This window comes from Arvicanthis niloticus, chromosome 8, assembly GCF_011762505.2.
Source record: "Arvicanthis niloticus isolate mArvNil1 chromosome 8, mArvNil1.pat.X, whole genome shotgun sequence".
NCBI lineage: Eukaryota > Metazoa > Chordata > Mammalia > Rodentia > Muridae > Arvicanthis > Arvicanthis niloticus.
Genome location: NC_047665.1, coordinates 85,444,837 through 85,457,264, shown reverse-complemented (window position 1 = coordinate 85,457,264; position 12,428 = coordinate 85,444,837). Strand labels below are relative to the sequence as shown.

The 12,428-nt window shown below is 40.3% G+C and overlaps 1 protein-coding gene across 6 annotated transcripts in view; it reads left to right on the top strand.

The window, feature by feature from the left end:
* Bbs9 (Bardet-Biedl syndrome 9) overlaps positions 1-12,428 on the top strand; it is a 369,513-nt gene that overhangs the window by 166,031 nt on the left and 191,054 nt on the right. For all 6 annotated transcript variants that reach the window (XM_076939717.1, XM_076939716.1, XM_034510258.2 and 3 more), the window contains 2 exons: positions 4,480-4,620; positions 7,976-8,071. In XM_076939717.1, the coding sequence (XP_076795832.1) occupies positions 4,480-4,620; positions 7,976-8,071 (237 nt within the window). The remainder of the gene's footprint in view (positions 1-4,479; positions 4,621-7,975; positions 8,072-12,428) is intronic.

Here is a 12,428-nt window from a genome sequence, read left to right as displayed (position 1 = left end):
AGAACACTGACTTCAAAGCCCACGCCCACAGCGACACACCTACTCCAACAGGGCCACAGCTTTTTATAGTGCCACTCCCTGGGCTGAGCATATATAAACCATCACATGTAGTTTCTCAATAAATAAATAAATAAATAAATAAATAAATAAATAAATAAATTCATTTTTTCTTAGCGGCAAGATATTTCAAGCTGTTATCATTTAAAAAATAGCTATGATCAATTTCTTAAGTAAGAGTGGTCATGACAGTCCAAATAATGTTTTCCAGATGTCCTATGGAACAAGCTTATAGTTCCCAGAGTCAAACAGAAATTCTGGAGATGTTTTACAAACCCTAGCTCCCGCAGACCTTGCCCTGGAGTGTCACACTGCCATGTGCCAGTGACATGTGAATTCTATTATAATGTAGTTTCCCTATTGAGCTAATTTGTGTTGACTGTCTGCTTGTTTTCATTTATTTTCTTTTTAAAACATATTTTCATTTTTGTGTTTTATGTTTGAGTGTTTTGCCTCAATGTATGTCTGTGCACCACATGCACGCAGTACCTGAGGAGGCCAGAACAGAGTGTCGGACTCCCTGGGACTGGAGTTATAGACAATGTGAACTACATTGTGGTTGCCGGGAACTGAACCCAGGTCTTCTGGAAGAAGTATTCAGTGCTCTAATCTACAGAGCCATCTCTTTAGTTTGCTTCTGATTCTGAACCCCTATATTCTTACCAGTTTCATTTATTTAATATAAACACTGTTGATCATCCCTAATTGTTAAATCACAAGTCCATGTACCTGGTACAAGTGGTGTAGAGGCCAGGGTACAGGTTTTGAAGAAAATTCATTTGAACAGTTAACTTAGAATTTAGTTGAAAGTATGGGTTCTATTGCTTCCTTTGTGTATAAAGAAGTCTAAAGTTAAAACATTATTCATTTAAAGTTAAAGAGATGGAAGCAAGCCTTGCCCTTTCTCCACTGTATCTATCAGCCCAGGCTATAACCTATATATTAGAATAGAATCCTACTTAAGACTTTGTTTTCATAATCTGAGGATGTGAGGAGTATATGGACATTTCCTTAAATTAGCAAAAGAGCTCTTTGTATTTTTTTTTTTTTTACATGTGTGGTGGAACTGAAAATTGTGGCTTGGGAAGTATCTTAGATTGTGTTATCATAATATTTTGACTCAAAACATTTCATCATTATTAAGTATAACTACATATGCTTCTAAAATTCTCACAGACTGTCAGGAAGTGATACCCAGGGACCTTTCTGAAGAAACACCAGTTATAATTTGCATTTAGGATTCCAGAAGTGAATTTAACATCTGTCGGTTATGAACAAAATTAGAGCTAGGTAAGAGACAATGGGTAATAGATTATGTCGAGGAGAATGGCAGGTAATGCTCCACACGATCTGAAACAGCATTTAGTTACCTCGTCATCAGGAGGCTCAACATTGGTGATGCCCTCACTGTCCCAGCAGGAAAGGAGTCGGACAAGCACATCCATCATCAATGTGGATTAAGCCAAACAATTCAGTCATCTTGACACAATATAATTCTGACGTCGAAGCTCCTGCTTGGGTCACATAGCCATAATTTAACTGCTTCTGTTTTTCCTGTTTTTGAGCCCCAACTGACTCAGCTGCAGAGAAATGGAGAGGGCAGTGTGCCAGCCCACCAAGCACAGTAGATACTTTAAGTTTTCTGTAGTTCTGTACAGTGCTTCACTGAGATACAGATGTCTATAATTTTGCTCCCATAAGAATCATAGATTGAAAAGGGAACAAGCTTAATGTTAAAGTACTGATTCTTAGATTTTATAAATAACTTTATATATTTAGTTTTATTTTTTATAAAGTATCAAAAAGTGATTTAAAATAAGTTTGAGAATTAAGTTATTCAACTTTGTTATTTAATACAATTATCTGCTTAACTATACCTGTATGAGTACTGATAACATTTATGGTTAGGTGGTTAGGCTTGAAAAATTAGAACTTAAAATTATAATATAAATTCATTTCTTGATGAGACCCAATTCCACTAAAAACAAAATTTTCAACATCAATGTGTAAAATTGTCATGAACATTAGAAGAGCTCATGTATTTGCATTCCTGTATTTTCACAATTCCATAAGAACAGCTCACTAACATAACCTGAATCCTCAATAAGTGCAAACAGCTAAGGATTTAGAGTGCCTTGGGTAGATGGATTTGAGAAGATAACACAGAGTTCACAGATCACATGCGTGATCTTTGCTTATTTTAATTGACAGTCATAGGCTAAGGCTGGGCTTTGAAAACATCGAACAATTAATTGTCTCAGTAACTGGATGATTCTTATGCTTTCCAAATGGGCTTGTTTTTAAAGATAGACCTCAAGCCCATGCTCCTTTTAACTCTTCTAAAAATATATTTTTATGAATTCCTTAAGAATTTGATGCAATGTATTTCGTTATTTCACCACTACCCTTCCCCCTCTCCTCCCAGGCCCGCCTTTCCCCATCCCCTCTGCTTGGTTCCTCTTCTTAATGAAGACTGTCTTGCAGCAGATATCCTGGTCCTTTGACTCTTGCCATCTTTCCACTCCTGTGATGAAGTCTTAGGTGTAGGGATTGATTGTCAATGTGTCAACTGGGGACAGGTACCCAGTGTTCAGTTGTTCTTTGTGTTTTTACAAGGGCCAGTCTTTTGTAATGGTCTCTCCCTGCTGCAAAAGGAAGCTTCATTGAGAGGTGTGAGAGCTACATTTATCTGTAGCTCTGTATACTTATCTGATAGAAGAAGTATTTAGAGCACAGTTACAAATTATGCTGGTTTAGAAGCATGGCACCATAGGTTCTCTAGATTTCATGGCCTTACCAGGCATAGGTTCATTGTATAGTTCCAGGCATGAATTCCTTCCTGCTGAGCAGGCCTTAAGCCAAATTAGACGGTTGTTGATTACCCGGGATATAAGTGCCACTATTGTATCTTTTAGAATATCTGTCTAGTGTGGTCATCATGTGTTGAGGACCGCACTAGCCCCACGTTGAGGTGGCCAAAAAATGTCTCGGCCTGAGCAAAATGTTGAGGCCCAGGCTGACCCACGTTTGGGTGGCCACTGTATCCCGGCCCAAGCTGCCGCTCCGGTCTTTAGGTCGGGCGTTCAGCAAGAGCGAGGGTGGCGGCAGATTCTACCTAATGTCTGAGATTCATCTCTGATGATCCCTCTATAGTCTCTGATCTCTGTCTATATTCTCTGATCTCTGGTTCTGTCTTCTATCGTCTCAATCCTGATCTGTTCTGTCTCTGCCTTTTATATGTCTTACTTCTAAGCCACGCCTCTAAGTTACACCTTTAATCATGCCCTTAGGTCTTGTCTCTAACTCTGATCTCTATACTTCTAAGTATATTATTAAGTCACACACCTTTAATCTCACGCACCTTTAATCTCAAGGTATCTAAACCAAGTTTATCGGAGTGTTCTCAGCTGTTGTAGGCTACTGTAATACAAGTCTCATGTCAGGGTATATGGCTCAAGATGGCTGCAAAGCTGATAGCCGCTTTCTGCTAAAAGTCGGCCCCCAACAATCATGGCTCTTAGGCCTTAGACCCCAGCAGGAGTCGTGATGCCTTTTTCCCTTGGCAGCATGCGTTGCTTTTCCCCAAACCATAAGACTAGTTCTCAGGGAGGAGGCTTTTAGGTTAGTTCTAGCTTGATTCTCCCAATTCCTCTGTCTGGGAGATGATGAGGGCAATGCCAATAGACTGTATGTTTGGGGGGTGGGTCTCTTGGGCCACTGCGACCAACAGCTTGAAAGAAAGTTTCCCATGCCAGGCACTTGGAGTTTTGATAGTCTGTTCTGTGGTGAGCATTTGTTACCACAGCTGATATAACTTCAATTAAAAGTATTTATATACACACATGTATTATATGTAATTTTAATTGAACACAAAATGACGTAATTCACTCTGGCCTTTTCAAACATCCTTAGTGTTGTTTACCCTCCGTTCCTCTCCCTGTTCCCCCACCCAGGTAAGTCTTCCTTCTGTTTTTCCCATTTCTCCCTTTGTAGCAACTGTGTTGTGCTGTTTCATCTTCTAGAGCCCTGGCTCTCCTGGACACCTCATGGCCTTTCCCCTTTCCTTGTATCTGCAGTTACTTCAGGTTATGCACTCACATCAAAAGGTTAGGAGCTAGGGGCCACAAAGGAGAGAAGACATGGTAGTTGTCTTCCTGGGTTGCCTCACTCAGTATAATGTTTTGTATTTCTCTTTATTTAGTTGGATTTCCTCCCTCTCCCCCTCCCTCTCCTTCTCCCCTCCTTCTCTTTTTCATACTAGAAACAATCTGAACCCTGGTAGTGCATATGAGTTACTTGATTTAAGCTGAACAGCGAGGCAGGTGGCAAGCTTGCTAGAGCATCTCCTTGGACTGCACATTATTTCTTTCCAAATTATTTGTCAAACTCAGATCTACATTTTTTTTTTTTTTTTAATTTCAGGTATTCCTCGGGTTATCCAATGTAAATTTAGACTTCCTCTGAAACTAATTTGCCTACCTGGTCAGCCTTCAAAAACTGCCAGCCACAAACTAACTATTGACACCAACAAATCTCCTGTCAGTCTGCTCGGCCTCTTCCCAGGTAGGACTTTGGAAGTAATCTTCCTGTGAGCTCAGAAATGGGGATTCCACATGGAGTCAGCGGGTAATGGGGGATTTTCAGTACCTGTTCAGTAAGGGAAGTGCCTAGAGATCCTTCTGGTCTCATGCCTGGGTTCAAAGGTTAAAAGTCTACTTGAGTAAGGAGGTAAGATACGTCTTTTACATTTTATTACCATTTTTATCATCATTATTTTGCTTCAGTGTTCAGATAGAAAAACATCAAATGTTTCTTGCTAGGTTGGAACTTTTGGCCTGAAATATAAATATTTATTGTTCAGTGTTATTGTAGAGAGTGGTTCTCAACCTTATTAATGCTGTGACCCTTTAATAGACTTCCTCATGTTGTGGTGAGGAAACCCCAACCATAAAATTGTTTTCATTGCCACTTCATGACTGTAATTTTGATATGATTATGAATTCTAATGTAAATATCTATGTTTTCCAATGGCCTTAGGTGACCCCCGTGGAAGGGTCATTTGACTCCCTCCCCCATGGAAAGTGGTCTCAACCCACAGGTGTTTATCACGTACTGGGCATGGCCGTTGCCAGCAGTTAGAAGTTGCAAATAGTTTCTAGGTTGGGGGTTGGGAAGCTCATGTCTCCTTTCCTGTCAGCACTGGGACCCTATCTGGCTTGAGCCTGTGTTGGCCCTGTGCACACTGCCACAGTCTCTAATTCCTATGAATACCAGGCCTGTTGTGTTGGGAAGACAGTTTCCTTGGACTCTTCTATCACCTCAGGCTCCTTCAATCTTCCCATCTCCTCTTCTGCTCTATCCGCTTTCTTAGTAATGGCTTGGAATCAAGAGAAAAAGTCTTAGAGTTGAAAAAGCTTTTAAAAGTACCTTATTAAAAATTAGCCTTGTTCACTGTGGAGTGTGTCCTCACTCTTGTGTGTGAGGAGTAGGATTTAGAATCCAGACTTTTTCCCACAAAATTTTGAAAAATTTGTAGTTATTTGTTCTTGTGTGTTATTATATAAAATGCTTTCGATTTGTTATTCATTACGAGTAGGGCTTGTTTATTTTGGCTCATATTTTGAGACAGGGTTTCACTGTGTAGCTCTGGCTCTCCTGGAACTCACTATGTAGACTAAGGTGGCCCCGTGAACTCAGAACTCAGAGAGATCCGCCTGCCTCTGCCTCCTGAGTGTTGGGATTAAAGGTGTGGATCACCACTCCCCACCAGGAGACAGGCTTTAAAGCCTTTATTTATTTGTTACTATGGAAGACAAAATCTCTAAAATGAAGTGTTTTTTATTTAACAATCATTCAAGTCTTAATTTTGAATTGAGCTTGTATGCACACAGTAATTTTTTTGTGCTTTCCTCCCTGTTATTTTCTTCCTTTCTCCCTCTGTTCTCTCTTTATTTTTGTAACAAAGCTGGACTGTAAAAATGTATTGCGGCCACTTGCTTCGCAGCCCCTTGCATGAATTGATTCTTTCTTTGGATTGCACAAACTTCTATGGATACATAGTTGGAAACTGTATGTTGAACAGTAACAAGTTTGTTGGTGCTGTTGATAATGTTTAAGTACTCGATTCCAAGAAGCTGATTTTTACAATATAAACAGAGCTCAACTAGAGACTGAATACAAATGTAGGTCCTGACCCAGAGTTTCTCTTGGTAAGATGGGTAAACTACGCTTTACAAAGCCTTGTGGGCTCTCACTTTTGTACTAGCTTGGAGCCTGTTTTATTGACATTGTAGGAATAATAATCCTGTCAGCATTTTACTGCTTTAGAAACAGCACTCAGTGACAAATTACAAAACGTTTTCCTCAAGATTGTATACATATAACATGTATTTTTTTATTTTAAATTTAATGAACATAAAACATGCTCATTATTCATTATATTCCACTATCATGTGATCATGCAGTTGCTTAAAGTAGATTTCACATCAACATCAGTGTATAAACACTCTTTTATGTTGACATTAGATACAATGGCTAGTTCAAATCTACATATTATACCTAAAGAAACATTACTGAGCGTCATATCAAAGAAATAGCTTTAAATCTATTCCTAAATGTTTATTTATTTCTTTGTGAAGAAATTTAGAGCATACGTGAAATGATTTTAGCTTTTTATCACAAATAGATTGGAAGTTTAAAAAATATAGATCGGTCCACACAAGGAACCTGCTGATGATTCTTCTGTACAGAGACGCACTGGTCTATTTCTCCTCTCCCCTAATATAGCCAAAGTCATGTTTGTAAGCATTTACCCCCCCCCCCCCCCAGAGAGTTTCTTTCATATTGTTTAGGAACATGTTTGTAGACTATAGATATCTCCATTCATGACTTTAATTATTGCATGGTATTTTATTATAGATGGGCACCATGACATTATCTGACTCATAGTCTACTTTTAGATGTTTCTATTGTATTCTTGTGATAATGCCCTTGCAAAGCCTAAAACTTATGACTACTTTTTGGATAAAGATATGAAAGTAGAGTTGATGTGTTGAGGGTTAAGAATACCTTAAAGGTGTTGGAAATATAGTGTAAAGTTGACTTTCCTCAGCCCAATGAATATCAACATTTTGAGCACAGTCAGTTGCAAGTGAGGCAACTCATGATGTTTAACGGGTTAACTTATTAAGTGTGCTTGGACTTAATGACATTTCAAATTTTTAATGAGGTATTGTAGTGCCGTACCTTTATAATATGGGAGGTGTCTGTCCTTAGTATAGAGTGAATGTGATCAGTTCTCTAGGACCCTTCAAGAGGGACCATTCATTTTGTTTTGTTTTAGTTTTGGTATGAATATAAACAAAAACTTTAAAAATACTTCACGTTTTACCTTGGTTATCTATTCTGACACTTGTGCTTTTGTCTGTGGCTCCTTCTGATCTCAGTCTCTCCCCTGTCTTCTTGGAGGCAGAGTCTCTCCATAGCCTAGGCTGGCCTCACACCACAGTTTTTCCTACTCTGATCATGAGATTATTGCCATGCACTGCCATGGCCAGTGATAGGCTTCTGAAGTCGGATCAACCTTTTCCTAGATGTCTGCAAATCCCAGATCTTTCCTTTGCCTTCTGGAGTGATGTTTCCCCCTGAATTTATCCTGCGCCTGTTCAGCTGCACACCTGGACTCAACTATGAAAAAAAAGAAAAAGAAAGAAACCGAAGTCATTCTTTTGAAGCCATTGAGTGTTGTGAGAAGGCAGAAGTTGGAGCGTTAGAAGCCACTGTAGAGATTAATTAGCTCATATGGTTCATGTGTGCATTTTGAATATTAACAATGTGAAACTTCCCCAGCTAAGCTTTCTATTTAAAATCCGTGCTTACTTTGTGATTGTGTAGGTGACCCTTCCCCTTTTCCTTGCAGACTTTGCCAACCCATCAGATGACGATCAGGTGAATGTAATGGGCTTCCGTCTCCTCAGAGGCTCTCAAGTGACTCTTCTCGCTTCCAGAACTTCCCGTAAGTAAAACCGTGCTGTCACTGTTTCTGGAAAGTTCAGCTTTGGGCACTGTGTCACACCAAGGACGTTGCAGAAGAAGGTGATGTTTGGCCAGATGTGAGGGTGTGAATTTTCCTGAGTGCCTGGATTGTGAGGCTGTAGGGGTTTCATGACAGTCCTTTAGTGAGGCCAAACCCTTTAGGGGCGATTAGGGATTATAGCGGTTGAATCTGAATTCATCTGATATCTACTTTATACCCAGTGAGCATTGTGGGGATATCGATAGTGATTCATTAGTTAATATTTAGCAGTTTCTTCACTATGGGCACAATTTTTTTTTATAATGCAAATCTAGCTTTCAAAAAGCATTTTGAAAAGTAGATATTGATATACCTCCATAGATTCTATTATTATTGAAGAAGTTATATATTTTCAATTTTAAACTTAATGTCTGCTGAAATCATTTATATTATTTCTCCCAACTTTGTGTATAAAAGCACTCATCTGCTTTTTTCTCTTAAAAGTTTTCCAAGTGATATAATTACATGCATGCTCTGCTTCTTATTTAATGTAAACTACGTTTGTACTGATGAAGTTCAGATGATCTGGCGTGAGTGGAGTCTGGTGTGGTACTCTGTGGTCTGCTTAATTAAGCACAACATTCTCTCCACTGTCGGTAGGGTCAGGCTGGCAGTTGACTGGAGTCTGATTGTCCGGCTTTACTTTATTTGGAAGCTGAAGTGGTTATTTCCACTGAGTGCTACCACAGGATGCAAACGAAAAGGAGAGAAACAGATGGAGTGTTCACCCTAGCAGCTCGTTTGGTTATTAGTATTTTCAGGGTATATTTAAAAACTCTACCTCTTTTATCCCCACTTACAATCAGAAAGTTGCATTTCTCTCGTCCATGGAATATTCAGTGTGGAAGGTCTTCATGTGAGTCATGACACACTTGGAACATGAACACTAGGAAATGGCTAATGGCCAAATCGTGGCCTGGTGGCTTTCACTCATTGTTTCTTGTCGACTTTTGCTAATTTGAAAACAAAGCCAATTTAAGAATACCATTTATCTTACTGTATCCCAGTTCTATGTTTTTGTTGCAGAAAGGGTTACTTTTTTCTCCTGTGTATGCAGATACATGGGAGAAAGAAGTTAACACTAAGAAGTAACTATAAAGTTACCTAGAAAGCATGTTTGAGTGTTTGATGTTACATCTCTGCTATTTGGTGGCAGTCACGGTGGAGTCCCTGTCAGCCACATGGAATTTGACTGACCTTCGGACTTTACGTTCCCTTTATACAGCAGCAGCTTTGCACATTTAGCTTCCGTTGCTCTGACATTTAGTGGCCTAAATATGACGTCTGTCTGTGTAAGTCCGATGATGCCTCAGTCTCCTCTAAGGACCTTATGAACAGTTCTGTCTTCCCCTCTGAGTACACGGAGAAACTGAAGATTGCCTAAGCCGTTTATTTGCGGTGGTGATGGAGTTGAGCCTGCGTTATCTCAGAGCGTAAGCCGTGGGAATGTACGGCTTTCCTTCTCTCAGTGCACTTAATTGTTCCATAGAGCTATCTCCCACCCAGTCATAATGTCTCAACTGTCAGTCCTTTCTTGCTTCTTCCCAGTTCCCTTTCTGCTCGGGAGCTTTTGTGATGCAGCAGATAAAGGAAAAGACGCACATCGTAGCCCTACTGCCCTTCATCTTGAAACCCTCTACCTTTGTAACACTGTCCAAATGTCTTGATTTGCTTTGAGATAGGATCTCATTATGTGATGTAAGCTTCTCTGGAGCTCACTCTGTAGCCCAGGCTAGCTTTGAATATCCTCCCCAGCCTTTTCTGAGTGCTGTGTTCATAGCATGCACTATCATGCCCAGCTTAACACTGAAACTTCTTACCAAGCCTCCTGGATCTCTGTATATGAGCTTTGCTGTAGTGGCTCAGATCAATAATCCCAGGTTTTTAGGAGTCTGAGGCAAGAGGACCAGGAGGTTAGGGCTAGCATGAGCTACCAAGTTTGTTTGAGGTCACCTAGAACACCTAGTAAGACTCTATTTCAAAAGTAAAAAGTAAACAGATAAATGGAGCTGTAGCTTAGTGCACTTTCTGGTGTATGCATGAGATGCTCTGGATTTGAGCCTTGGTTATAAGGATCATCGCGCCTGTGTGCAAGAGTTCCACCCTCTGAACCGTTTCACTGGTCCTATTTAATTTTCACAATTACACTTTGGAGCCACTGCTTCTGTTGTATGCACTTCTGGGGATTGAACTCATGGCCCTGTGTATGCTACACACTTTACTAACTGACCTACATCTCCATCCTGTCAAGTTCACTCCATACATTTCACGAAGAGATGGATACACATGAGAAGAAACAAGCCCCCTAGGGCAAAAGCCTGAGAAGTTGGCAGCTGTGAAGGATCTGACTCAGCCTCTTTCCCCTTTAGTGGAAACTCTTCTCTTAAGATCTTCTTATGACCATGGGGAGTTGCAAGAAAGTTCTGGGCTCTTGACAGTGTAGATGCACTAAGTCCAGGAGTTGCTGCAGTTGAGGTGCAAGGACTATTTCAGGTGAGATGGGAGCTAGGATGCTAGCGGCCTGCCTTCCTGAGGAAGCCCATCAGAGGACTTGAGAAACCAATCTCAAGTAGGTAGTGGTATCACAGAAGCCGAAAGAGGCAGAGGCAAGATGGCCATCTGCCTGAAGAAGGGTCATCCTTGAAGACAGTGGGTGTGGTGCCCATACCCACCTCTGCCAGCTGCAGAGTGAACACTCTGGTCACAGTAGAGTGCAGCTGCCATTTTCCATGAACTGTGGAGGCATACAAAGCACTGGTTACTCCTACTGTGGTGGTTTAAATGAGAAATGCCCTCCATAGGCTTCTGCATGTGTTCAAATAGTTGTTCCACAATTGGTATTGCTGTCCTGGGAGATTATGGAACCTTGAAGAGGTGGAGCATTACTGGAGGAAGTATGTCACTGTGGATAGCCTTGCCTTCACCTTCTGTTTGTCTCCCCTCCCCCTTCCTTCCTATGTGGATAAAATGTGATTGGCCAGCTTCTTTCCTGTTTCTGCTGCCATACCATACATTCTCCATGATTAATGGTCTCCATCCCACCAACGCTGTGAGCTAAACTAAAGCCCTTCTTCCTTAACTTTCTTTGGATCATGGTATTGTATCTCAACAACAAGAAAGTAAGGAGTACACATGTAGCAGCAAAAAAAACCTCTAGGGGTAATAAGAGAATCTCTCTCTCTCTCTCTCTCTCTCTCTCTCTCTCTCTCTCTCTCTCTCTCTTTCTCTCTCTCTCTGAAAACCAAGGGTGAACATGTAAGATACTTAGTTGTTTTCATGGTGGCGTGAAAAATCCTAAGACACACTTCAGCATGTGTATCTCTCGTTTTTCTTGTCTTTACATATTGTAAACAGAAAGGCTGAAAAACCCTCATCCTGCCATGCTTTAGTATTTCTTCTTTAGAATATTGTATATAATGTAAATAATTGATGGTGAATTAAATGGAATTTGTAATTTCTGAGACTTTTCAAGGGACTTTGTATCTTGGAAGTTAAAACTCTGTGGTTGGATGCCTGGTGAACAGCAGGCGTATTGAGCTTGTGTGCCGTTACATAGATAGAACGTTATCATGTAGTTAAGATCAATGGTTAGTCTTTTTGTATTGGTAATTAGAATTTCAGTCTCTTTTCTGTATATAACCAGCTGGATGTCCTTGTTAATTCCTTAAACTCTTCTGAGATTAGGTTGGTTTGTTTATTTTAAAAATGATAGCATCATTGGCCTGTGAGACAGTTAAAGTTTAACTGAGAGCATAGTTGTTACAAGAGCCTGGTGTGTATTGGGCTCCTGTTGTGCTTAGAGAAAACAAGGTTTATTGTGGGTCCCTGAAGACCAGGAAAATTGAAATAGGTAGGGAAGAACGTATGTAGTACAAATTCTAGTGTCACATTTAATGTATTTTCTGATCATCAGTTGAGCCACTGGAATTCTGGGTCTTTGTCTTTTTCTTTATTACAAGAATCCTTTGTACACCCACAGTCCTTGACCCATAGCTGCTCTCTGTCCACAATTGATGTAATGGATGCCACTGCTGTGGATGCAGTCACCCTCACATCGTTGTTGGCATCATCGTCATAGTCACCATCACTAGAGAATACATTCAGAAGAATTTTCGGTGCTCAAGTTTGAGGGAATTGAGGGAACATGATTTTCTTTTTAATTGAAGGAAGTGTCAAGGTTAAACCTCCATTTACATTGAGAAAGTTTTAGAAAAGCACAAAGCTTTGGTCCTGATTGTGGTGAATCAGTGTAGAATCCGTTTTATCTCATGGGAGTGGTGTTCAGAAGTAGACGAGT